This window comes from Podarcis melisellensis, assembly GCF_964234715.1.
Source record: "Podarcis melisellensis genome assembly, chromosome: 15".
In the NCBI taxonomy this organism is placed as follows: domain Eukaryota; kingdom Metazoa; phylum Chordata; class Lepidosauria; order Squamata; family Lacertidae; genus Podarcis; species Podarcis melisellensis.
The window spans coordinates 23,927,838-23,940,323 of NC_138532.1; the positions used below are offsets into that span (position 1 = coordinate 23,927,838).

General features: G+C 45.4%; 1 protein-coding gene across 1 annotated transcript in view; it reads right to left on the bottom strand.

Annotated features, from left to right (window-relative positions):
• Positions 1 to 12,486, bottom strand: part of LOC309357540 (uncharacterized protein) — a 144,132-nt gene that overhangs the window by 79,758 nt on the left and 51,888 nt on the right. The window contains exons 22-30 of the mRNA XM_081889719.1: positions 10,855 to 10,995; positions 9,366 to 9,548; positions 8,744 to 8,815; positions 8,318 to 8,444; positions 6,959 to 7,098; positions 6,243 to 6,446; positions 4,890 to 5,039; positions 2,824 to 3,003; positions 2,156 to 2,272 (exon numbers count right to left, since the gene is read on the bottom strand). Of these exons, the coding sequence (XP_081745845.1) occupies positions 2,156 to 2,272; positions 2,824 to 3,003; positions 4,890 to 5,039; positions 6,243 to 6,446; positions 6,959 to 7,098; positions 8,318 to 8,444; positions 8,744 to 8,815; positions 9,366 to 9,548; positions 10,855 to 10,995 (1,314 nt within the window). The remainder of the gene's footprint in view (positions 1 to 2,155; positions 2,273 to 2,823; positions 3,004 to 4,889; positions 5,040 to 6,242; positions 6,447 to 6,958; positions 7,099 to 8,317; positions 8,445 to 8,743; positions 8,816 to 9,365; positions 9,549 to 10,854; positions 10,996 to 12,486) is intronic.

A 12,486-nucleotide genomic window follows, 5' to 3' on the forward strand; every position in this document is an offset into this window, starting at 1 on the left:
GGAAGCGATATCAATAGATTTTATGACGGATCTGCCAAGGTCCAAGGGGAAAACAGCCATCATGGTAGTAGTAGACCTGTTAACTAAGATGTGCCACTTTGTAGCATGCTCACATGCAGTCACAGCGGAAGAAACGGCGAAGTTGTTTGTGGAACATATCTTTAGGTTGCACGGGGCTCCCTCGAGGGTGATCTCAGATCGAGGCAAACAATTTACTTCCAGGTTCTGGAGGAAGCTCATGAGCTTGTTACACGTGGAAGTCAATTTTTCAACTGCCCGGCACCCTGAAACCAACGGGCAGGCGGAAAGGGCAAATGGCATTCTTCAACAATATCTTAGGTGTTATGTCAATGACAGAGAGAACGATTGGGTCGAAAAGTTGGCGTTGGCAGAATTTGCCTACAATAATGCGGAGAATGTGTCCACAGGGATGAGTCCCTTTTTGGCTAATTACGGGTGTCACCCCAGGGCATTTCCAGGGGAAGGAGGGGAGAGATGGAGCGTCCCAGCGGCTGAACATTTTGTAGAAGAGATGGAAGCCATCCATCAGCAGCTCCAGCTCAACTTAGAAAGGGCTAAGGCACAATATAAGAAGCAGGCAGACAAGAACAGAAGGGAAGGTGAAACCATAAGGGTGGGGGATCAAGTGTGGTTGTCAACCCAAGGGTTGCCGTTCAAAGGGGGTTGTAAGAAACTGAGGCCCAGAAGATTGGGACCCTTTGAGGTGATTCAGCAGGTCAACCCGGTAGCTTTCAAACTCCGATTACCCAATCACATGAAATTGCACCCAGTGTTCCACAGGTCGTTACTGTCACCATACAGGGGAGGAGGTGAAGGGGAGCACGTCAGGGGACCAGCCTTGGAAGAGAGGGAACGCCGCAACCATGTAGCGGAAATCCTCGATTCCAGGTGGAAGGGAAATCAGGTGGAGTATTTAGTGGCGTGGGAAGGGGAACAGGAGTCAGAAAACACCTGGGTAAGTGCGCAGGAAGTCAATGACGAGGTTTTAACAGAAACGTTCCATCAAAGGTTCCCGAGGAAACCTCAGCCGATAGCAAGGTTTAGGAGGGAGTATTTCGGCACCACCGATGAGGAAGAGGAAATGGAAGGGTTCGCGGAGTCGGAGTTGGAAGAGGGAGTGGACTCTGATGACGAAGAGTACCTAGAGAGTAGGAACAGCAACAAGTGGAAGGAAGTGTTCGCGACGTCGGAAGATGAGGGAGGTTCTTTCAAGGGTTTTACCTCCTCACCGCCAGTAGGAGAGGAGACGGGAGGGGGTGAAGGGGGCCCTGGAGGGGAGGTGGATGTCAGGGAACTGACATCTAAAGCGCCGGAGGCGCAAAGGCTCACTGAGGGTGAGAGAGCAGTAGCAGCGGAAGAGGGAACCAGTAGAGGGCGAGCAAGAACTCCAAGGGAAAGTGAGTCGGAGGGATGGCTCAGAGACGCTTCAAGCGAAACCAGTGGGGAGGTCTCAGGACCTCCTATAGGGACACCCACACCTCGACGGAAACTGTCACGCCGAGAGGCCAGACGACGTGTTTCCGTTAAGGAGCTTTTATGTTGGAAACGTTTCCGAAAGCAGCCACTTTCGGATTCTACTAGTGATTGACGCAGCCATGCTGGAGGGGCTCCGTCACAGGCAGAGGTTTGAAAGCCTGATCAAACTCTGAGGGACTTGCATTTTACGCACAAGCAGCTCATCGTCCCATCACATCGGGTTACAGATGCTTCAGGTTACAGACTCTGCTAACCCAGAAATAGTACCTCGGGTTAAGAACTTTGCTTCAGGATGAGAACAAAAATTGTGCTCTGGCGGTGTGGTGGCAGCGGGAGGCCCCATTAGCTAAAGTGGTGCTTCAGGTTAAGAAAAGTTTCAGGTTAAGAACAGACCTCCAGAAGTTCTTAACCCGAGGTACCACTGTACTTTCAGGCTATTTTTTTAATTAAAAAAAATCAATACATGGTAACTGTATTTATCTGTTACATTTATGACAGGGCCCCTTCTTTCAAATTGCCCTATTATATGGAATTATTTGGATGAACAAGAGCTGTAATATTTTTTTTTTGCAGCATGTAGTTTTTCTGCTCGGGGTCCCAACTTCAGTTCTGTTTTGCTTCCCACCCAGTTTTCTGTCTCTAGACAAGAGATACTCACGGCAGTAGGTGCCTTGAGGGCAGATGTTGCCTGTAATTTCATCTAGTGGCTTGGGAGAAGAGGCTCCACCTGTACAATAAAATCCAGCTGCGCATTCCCCACTTGGAGCAGACAGACCTGATAAAGAAGAATTGGAACACGATGTATGGAGTTATTTGGATGTATCATTCTTTACTTTTGTACCTGCTTTTGAAGAAAGTTTTGCAAGTAAAGTTTTTGAATCATTTATGGGTCTAGGCCAGTTGTGTCCAAACTTTTTTCAAAGAGGACCAGATTTGATGAAGTAAAGGGCTGTGAGGGCCAACCAAAGTTGTTGACCTTTTTTTTAGGATTGAAGTTGTTGAGGGGCTGCCACAGGGGCTGTATTAAACTGACTGGTGGGCTGGATTAGGCCTCCGAAACAGACTTTGGACATGCCTGGTCTAGGCAATTTTCATTCCAAAAAGAGTCAGTTTTTATGCATCCAGTTGCTTCCAGCGGCACAATATTAATATCTACTGAAGGCAACACTGAGCTAAATGGACCAATGGCCTCTTGATATAGGCAGCTTCCTATGTCACTGTACCCAAAAGGAATTGAGTGTCACAGGAAAGCCACCTGCAGAAAGCCACCTTCCCTCTCACTACTTAGCCACCATTCAGGCAAAATGGGCAAAGGGTTCCCCTTACCAGGTGCATTGCAATAAAAGCCTGGAGGGCAGAGAATGGGCTCAGGACTGCCTTCTGGGCAGTAGGACCCAGGGGAACACTTTGCTCCTGTCGCAGTGGCTGGGCAAAGGCAGTTGCCATTGGTGTAGTTATCCAGGTCAAAGGGCTGGGGGGTCCAGGCAGCTGAAATGCAGAACCAACCTAAGAGAGCAAAACAAACAAATGGAATTTGTGAGAAGTAGAAAGAAATATATGTTGGAGGAGCAGCAGGAGGAGTTAATATTTATTTACTGCTTTTGTATCCCATTGCTCCTCCAAGGAGCTTTATGCAGTGTATATAGATAGCATCCCCATTTCATCCTCACAACAACCCCATGAGAACAGGTCAAGAGTGTGTGATTGGCCCATGGTTGCTCAGTGAGCTTTGTGGATTAGTGGTGATTTAAGCCTAGGTCTCATACATCTTAGCAGGATGCTGGAACCACTACACCACACTGCCTCTCTTCAGTAGGAGTGGGCTGTGTGGTGTAAGAGAGAACAGTGTTGTCAGCACTATGACTTTATCTTTGGTTTTGCCTAACAAAATGGGCCTGAAAACATTTAGAGCAGGGATCAGCAAACTTTTTCAGAAGGGGCCAGTCCACTGTCTCTCAGACCTTGTGGGGGGCCGGACTATATTTTGAAGGGGGGGAAATGAACAATTCCTATGCCCCACAAATAACCCAGAGATGCATTTTAAATAAACACACACATTCTACTCATACAAAAACACCAGGCAGTCCCCATAAATAACCCAGAGATGCATTTTGAATAAAAGGACACATTCTACTCATGTAAAAACACGATGATTCCCGGATCATCCGCAGGCCGGATATAGAAGGCGATTGGGCCAACCCATGATTTAGGGGGTTGTTGGTGTTTTGAGTGAATATCCTCAAAGTATGTTAAACAGACATCTATGATTCTATAGCTCCTTGTGATCCCACCTCCTGCCCTCCCTTTAAATATCACCTCACCCACCCCTTTCTGTTAATTATGTTTATTTGCACAGAGATGGGGAATCTGGTACTTTTCAGACATTGTTGGACTCCAACTCCCATCAGCTGCAGCTGCAGGAATGATGGGAGTTGTAGTCAAACAAATATTCAGAGGGCTACCTTCACATTCCTGCTTTATCACAACCCACTAAGCCCTTCTATCCCACTAAAACAAAATCAAAGTAGGTGTAGCTGAACTGAATTCAATGCATGTCCATTGGTGTCATCTCCTTCCTCTCCTTCTGTTCCTTCCCTTCTATCAAATGTTGAGATTGTCAGCCCCTCGGAGACAGGGGGCTCCACTGAAAGTGCTGGGATATGAGTAATAAATAACAACTGTGATTTTAAAAAAATACTCCACTGTGTTGTTTTCACAAAGTAACCAAGAGTGTCTGTGGCATTTGCCTCCTAGGTGGGTCATAAGGAAAGCGCTAAATGAGTGTGATGTGATTGGCCAGAGAGAAACTGATAGGAGGAGTTAGAGTTAGAGTCAGAGCTGTGTGGAAGTCAGTTGAGAGTGGGGAGTTGGAAGAAGGAAGAGGGAGGATAGGTCTGTGGGTTGGTCGAGTTGTGTGGTGAAAGAGTGAGAGGAACTGTTAGGTGGAGTCAGATAGATAGCTGGGATAATCAGTTTGAAGTTGTTGGTTACTTTACTGACCTATCCGTTCCTAAGACTAAGAAACTGACAAGAAAAATTAACCAAAATCATAAGCTTGTTCATGCCTATAAAAATAAACTTGATTATTTGTTAATGTTAACCGTCTGGACTCTGTGTGTACCCGAGGGAAATGGGTTGGTGGCAGAGAATCACAGTGGTGGCACAGGGATCAATAGACCTTCGAATGTCCGGGGACCCCGTGTGCTTGCCACAGTGTCTAACTGCTTGTGTTTTGAATGTCAGTTTTGGGAAATTATAGAACAACTGGTTTCAGGGATCTGAGAAGGATGAGCCAGACAGCGATTCCTTCAGAGTTGGGAGGTGGACCAAGTTCAGTTTTGAAATGTCAGGTAGACAGAGATGTGTTTCTGCTCAGATTCCTCCAACCTCACCTGCATCACACTTCCCGGACACTGTGGTTAAGTTTTCCTTCCCGCAGTAATGTCCCGGGAGACAAGGCAAGCAGCTGTCCAAACTTTGGGTCATGGGATCTGGGTTGTAATAACCTCGAGGGCAGGGAAACTTTGTCGCAAACTTGGTTCCTGAGAAGCATGACAAAAACAGAGGTGTCATAACCAAATCATTTGGTAATGTGCCGTTCTTGCTGTGTTGTTGTTGTTGTTGTTTGGCCTATTGGTATATTTGTGTCTGGAATGCAGACAGGAACCCACAGGATGAACTTATCTTCTATACACTTTTTAAAAAAATCGTAATAATCCTCACAGGAAGAAAATTAGCATGTCACGAATATGACAGTGCTAGAAATCTTCTGCCTGACGTCCTAGTTTTCTACTTTTTTGTCTGTCTAGAAGAGCATGCTGTGGTGTAAGCTGAAGCTCCCACCTATTAGAGTGGCCACTTGTCCTATTTTAAAGATGGCAGCCCTGTACTTCAAGGAATGTTCTAACCAGCCCAAGTCCAGTTTAAAGATAATCCTTCAACAGGGCAAACATCAGTAGTTAGCACCTGCATAGCTGATTGAGGAGACACCCTTGAACACAGTCTTCTCTACTATGGTGAATTGCACTGTACTCTTATTTAAATTTTAGCAATTATTTCTATATTTGCATCTATACATATAAATCAGCACATGAAAATGTTATGCAGATCTGCACCTTCTTTTGATCTCCTTTTTTAAAGTGATGCACTTCCCCAGGGGAGGGGTGTTAATGTAAAAGTGGCCACCTTAAGTGGTATGTTCTAGACTTCAGTTTAACAAGCTGTGTTATAATTTGGCAGCACTCCATACAATGCATCTTTGAGACAACCAAAACTGGGATAGTCAAACTCAGCCATCTGTATCCACAAAAACCATTTTAAATTGCTCTGCATGGTCACTGTCACATAAGGAGACTGGCTTTCAGCTGCATCCTTGATGCTGCCTCAGGTCTGATCCAGCTCCACCGAAAGGGACACAGCAGGGCTTCCTATCCAAACAAGCAAAATTCCTGGCTCAGCCACCTTCTTTCTGGTACCTTGCACTGCTATGCTACTATCAGCAGATGGAGCTCATGTATCTGGATTTATTTTAAAGCTCTGCAAATTTGCTCATTCTTTTCCCTTGGGAAATCTGGTCGAGCTCTTAGCAAAAACACTTTTCCAGTTAACTTTTTAAAACCTTTGTTCTCCAAAGGGTACCTGAGCAAAGAGATTTCAGCACTGGCATTTAAGCACCTTCTATTTTCTGGACTGTAAAACGTCAGTCTCACCAACATCTTGTTCTTGACAGCCATGACAGATCTCACCTTCAGGACAGTAGAAACCAGGTGGGCATGGGAACTGACTGTAGTCAGTGGTATTTTCAGGGCAGAAGTAACCAGCTGGGCATGAGAAGCAACTCGCTTGCCCAGTGAGATTGTTGTAAGTTCCCGCAACACAAGGAAGTGGCTGGCTGGTCCCATCTGGACAAAAATGGCCCATGGGGCAAGGGCCTCCCTGATCTGAAAACCCTGCAAGAAGGAAGAGTAGAAACTCTATAGCTATGTTCCTTGTGCTCAAACCTTTGGTAAAAAAGAAGACACTTGAAACCAGAAACCAGCAGGGAAGTATAAGCCACAGCCCTCAATTCCTTTTCTTATAGAATCATTGAATTGTACAGTTGGAAGGGAAGTATCTAGTCCAACCCCCTGCAATGCAGGAAAAATTTGCCCATTGTGGAGCATGAACCCATTACCCTGAAATTAAGAGTCTCATGCTGTACCAACTGAGCTATCAAAGTGGTTTGTTTATTTATTTCACGTAATGAAATGCACATACAGTTAAGGTTCCTAACAGTGCAGGGTGTGGGTTTAAGGGAAAGAGACTGAGTTCAGTATCAGTCTTTCAAACAAATGACGAGCTCAATGGTGCCAAAAGCTACAAGCACCTTATTCAGAGGGCAGTTTCTTGTTGAAAACCCCACCATTGTTTTGCAAGGGCACTCAGGGAATCTGCATTCTCAAGACAACCCTGACACACTCACCTGTGGGAGAAGGAGAGATGGCCCCAGGAAGGCAGTAGTAGCCAGCAGAGCAGGGCCCAGAAGGGGCTGTGAGTCCAGCAGAGAGGCAGTAGCGGCCAGGTGGACATATTGTGCAGCTGGACTCAAGGGAAAGGTACAGCCTGAGAAAAGAAGATTGGCAATTTGCTACCAGACCATCTACAAAGTGCTTGTGTTGATACACAAAGCCCAAAGCAAATGGGGCCCAAGATACTTAAGGTCTGAGTCCTTATGTTCCACCTTGATTGACAAGATCCTCTGATGGGGCACATCTGGGGCTTCCCCCCGCTCCTGACCTTTAGTTGGCCTTGTCAACAGACCAAGCTTTTAGTGTGGTATGTGGCACCCCCTGCCAATAGCAGTTTGGCATCCTGACTAGGGATGAATGAATCTGTCCATTTCAGTTTCTCATTTGTCCATCTTTAACTTTGGTTCTCCCTATTTCTGCATCCATTTGCAGAATTTCTCTCTGTGAATTTCTCCGTGTGGAAATTTGTGTAGATCTTTGCTTACATTCCTCCCTAATGCACGCCTAACATGGACATTTTTGCAAGCCATTTCCTCTATTGCAATGTAGTTTCATAATGACTTCTTCACTCATATATGCATTTCTGCAAACACTCTTTGGTCCCAGAACTGAAGCATGAAGTTTGGAGAGGTGCAAATTTCAAAGGACCTTTTTAGTTCAAGAAATGTGCATTAAGTAGCTATGCATTACTAACATAGCTGTCAACGTTTTCCCCTTTTTTAAGGGAAATTCCCTTATTCTGAATAGGATTCCTAGCAAGAAAAGGGAAAAGTTGACAGCTATGATTGCTAAGCACATCTTCTCCCCTACCTTTAGTCCTGGCACTGTGAATTTATTATACCAATATTTATTATACCCAGTTCAGCCAATCCAGGGGCCCAGTACTGCCTATTATTCATCTTTCTGCAGGAAGAAGCAGGCTCAGCCCTAAAATTAGGCAGAATAAGGTAGTGGCCTCAGGTGGCAGGGGAGTGTGTGTGTGTGTGTAACAGAAGACAGAGCAGTGCACTGGGTCCCCAAAGGTAGCTTGACACTCTCTAGAATTGGGACCTCCAGCTTCCTCTAGTCCAACCCCCTGCAACACAGAAATCACAGCTAACAATCCAGCCAGCACCTTCCAAGATGTGGTGGAGGGTGCTGTCCCATTGCCAGTGCTGAAGTCAGATTCATCTACCAGTCCAGCTGATTTCTGTACATAGTTAGAGGTGGGGTGCTGTCTCATCCTCTGCCCCAGGGAACAAAACGTTTTGGGCTAGTCCTGGGAAGGAGTCACTCTCCACCGCACAACCACACACACTCTTCAAGGCTCATACCTGTCCGAGAAGGTGCCTGCAGGGCATGCCAGAGGGTACTTGGTTCCGGCTGGGCAAAAGTGTCCAGCTGGGCAAGGGCCTCCAGCACTCATGGGAGAAGTTCCATCTGGGTTTGGGCTACTGGAACCTGCAGCAACAACAACATAAACCCAAGCCATGACACAGCTGTAGTGTGTAACTGGGACAGCTAAGCAGTCCATCTGGTTCAGAACTCTGGGCACAAAAGGGAATTTTAAGATTTAGGTGGGGTAAATATCTGAGGCATTATCTTTTGATTTGGTTCCCTGTGTTTATTTATTGTTTGCAGATCCACTATGTTGTTGTATTTTGAATAAATATAGCATTTTTTCACCACATGGATCTTCTTCATGGCTGCGCTGGTAAAAAAAAAAAAGTATAGACAGACACCTACAAAACGATCAATACCTGAACTGCAGAAGAAGCCTGGCAGGCAGGGGCCAGAGGGAGCAGGCAATCCCCATTCACCACAAAACATCCCTGGGTGGAAACACAAGGAATCAGATAACCAGCTAGAATGACCTTCTACCACATCACAATGAAATATGATCCTGTTGCTACAACAGAACAGGACATGCTTTGATTTCATGTCTTGATTATGAGAGCCAGCGAGGAGATTTGTCTGCATATTATAAAGAAATTGTACGGCAAACCAGCTACAGAAGGAGGACAGGGCAGGGGAAGTTGGATTTTGCAAGAGGCACAGTAATAATAATAATAATAATAATAATAATAATAATAATAATAATATTTTCCCAGCCACCCTGGGCAGCTCCCAAGAGAATATTAAAAACATGATAAAACATCAAACATTAAAAACTTCTTAAAACTTCAGATGTCTTCTAAAAGTCAGATAGTTGTTTATTTCCTTGACATCTAATGGGAGGGCGTTCCACAGGGTGGGCGCCACTACCGAGAGGGTCCTCTGCCTGGTTCCCTGAAACCTCACTTCTCACACGGAGGAAACAGCCAGAAGGCCCTCAAACAAAACAGCTGCTGCATCTGTTATTTTCCTGAAACAGTTTCTCACCTGCAGGACACAGCTGGCACCTCTCTGCTCGGTCACTACCAGAAGATGGGTTGTAAGTCCCAGGTGGGCATGGATGAGGAGAGGCTCCAGTCTTTGGTGGGCAGTAGAACCCAGGTGGACAGAGGAACCTTACGCCATTTTTACAATAAAGGCCAGCTGGGCATGGGAAGCACTCCTCCAGACCTGAGGAAAGAAAAGGAGAACTGAGTTGTTCCCTTGCCTTCCACATTCTGTACTTTGAAATGACCTTCCTCTGCTCTGTCTATACACAGAGAGGCACACACACACACACACACACACACACACACACCTGTATTTCTCTCTGGATTGGCTGGTGCTAAAATGACAGGAAGGCTGGCTGTCAACTTGTGAGTCATATTCTCAAACTCTAAAATACAAATCCTGGGAGCTAGAAATGCTCCTCTCAAGCATGGGACAAACTTAAAAATGTGAGGATTCTTCTCCAGCTCATATTTAATTGCCAATGGCTTTAGGAAAATTTAGTTTCCCAGGGTTTCCTTGTGGCCTGGTTCCAGAGAGGGGAGAAATAGATACCCCCTCCTTTCCCTCCTCCCAGTTGCAGCTGCTAGTTGCTAGTGATGCTAAAGCTAGACCCTAAGTTAGATCAGAGAAGGAGGGGAAACCAGCGGATGGGAGGAAAGAGTTATGAGGTGGGTAGGCCTTGAAAATAAGCCAAGTTATTTTCTGATTTCTCAGTGAAATACAGTGGTACCTCAGGTTAAGAACTTAATTCGTTCTGGAGGTCCGTTCTTAACCTGAAACTGTTCTTATCCTGAGGTACCAATTTAGCTAATGAGGCTTCCCACTGCCACTGCACGATTTATGTTCTCATCCTGAAGCAAAGTTCTTAACCTGAGGTACTATTTCTGGGTTTGTGGAGTCTGTAACCTGAAGCATCTGTAACCTGAGGTACCACTGTATCTTGGTTAATTCTGAGTCAATATGATCCGAGCTAAAGGGAACTTGCTGGTCACTATTGACTGGAATTGGACTGGTATTTTGGCTCAGTTTTCCCCCAGCAATTTGGGTATGTATGTGTGAAAATAAGTCATTCATGAAAATAGAGGAAAGTGGAAGAAATTTTGCAAGAGGTGTTTGGAGTTATGGGGAAAAGGTTTGGCTCACTTAAATGAAGCAATGAGTTTATGTCTCAGATACTTTTAAACTTTACTAAAAGTATTGCATGCTCGCCTATCTAAAGTTTAAAAGTTAGAAAATGAATCTCACCGTTTCCTTTGAGTAAGATGAGCAAAATCCTTTCTGCATACACACAGTATCCCAAAAAACATTCTATTATTTCTTCTCCCTCCCCCTATGAGCAGAATTTTCCCCACCCTTTTGTGGGAGAACAAGTGGTCCCCTGAAAATGCAAGTGAAAATTCAGCTCAGTGTTACCACTGACAACTCCTACAAGCTATGTCTGATGGACACACAGAAAGAGACACCCTGCCAAACCTTCACTCCTGACCTGTTATTGGGCTGTATTCCCCATCTCGGCATGGAGATGGCATTGAGGAGCCTGCAGGGCAGAAGTGGTTTTCGGGGCACAGGTCTCCAGTTGCCCTGTCTGCTGGCCTGGAAGTTCGAGTCCCACCCTTGCAATAGAAACCTGGAAGCAGAGGGGAAGTAGGTTATATTAAACTGCTAGTTGCTGCAGGAAGAAACAAAAGAGAATCTGCAGAAGAAAATAAGAGCCCTGTTTGATCAGGTCTATGGTCCATCTAATCCAAATTCCTGTTCTCAGTGGCTAACCAGATGCCTGAAGGAACTGACAAACAGGACCCAATCACAAGAGCTCTCTCCCCTCCTGTGGCCTCCAACAACTGGAATTCAGAAGCATTATTGCCTACAGTAGCCATCATGGCTAGTAGCCATTAATAGCCTTCTCTAATAATTTATCCAGCCCTCCTTTAATGCCAGTATAGGTTGGTGGCCATCATTGATTTCTGTGGCGGTCAGTTCCATACTTTAACTATGTGCTGCTGCAGCAAACACATGCTGGCCCAGTTTGTACATAATTCCAAATCAAACTATGGCTTAGCAAGAGTGAGTGGGCACACAGTACCCATCGGGAAAATTGCAGTTGCTTCATTCCTCCCTTGGTCATGCTGCGGCACTAACTACAGCATAGCTGTCAACCTTCCCTTTTTTTGCAGGAAATTCCTTTATTCCAGCACCGTTTCCCACTGCTTCCTGCTGCTATCCCGGATTGTTAGATAACCAGTAGACTGCCCCCGGGACAGGTGTGGCTGCTGATCCCTTATTTTTGAGGCAGCTGATCCCCTATTTTCAAATCTGAAAGTTGACAGCTATGAACTACAAACAAGCCATAGTTCAGCTTAGCATTACATGCAAATCTGGGTTTGGGTTTTGTCTCACTCCATATTAACCATGAACTGTAAAGCAATGATTTTGCTTAGCACAGGGGTAGGGAACCTCAGGCTCAGTGGCCAAATGTAGCCCCTGGCCCAGATCTCTCTTCCTGGACCCCAGGACTCTCCTCAGATCACATGTCTTCCTGGGTCATACACCTCTTTGAGTACTTTGAATGTGTCATTGAACTGTGATTAATGTCTCTTGCATGCCAGGCTAGAGTACAGTGCTTGCAGGAATAGAATGTCATCTATGGTAGAAAGGTGAGGGTTGCCCCAACTGCTACTTTCATGTGGCCCCCAGACAGTTGCTTCGAAGGGAATGTGGTCCCTGGGCTGAAAAAGGGTCATCACTCTGCTGTTTTAGTGTTACCTATGAAGGAGTCCGATAAATTGAGGTTTAGCCCTGAGGGCCAGTTCCCACACACATGCTCACCGTAACTACTTATAGTCCAGTATCATAGATATATTTTGTGGGAACTATGTGCTACAAACATGGAAGGAAACAGAGTATAGGCTGTTCCATACAATATGCAGAAATTAAAACGTTAAGTTCTGTGATATTACTTTACCACTTTGTAAGTGTCTTTGGGTCACCTTTCATGTGAAACAAGAAACTAACAGGCACAATTAGGAATAGAAATGACAATATACAATGGAAAACAAGCAAGGAAACAGCAACAAAAGGAAATGGTTGAACGAAGGTCTGGGCCAATCTATATTAGGCG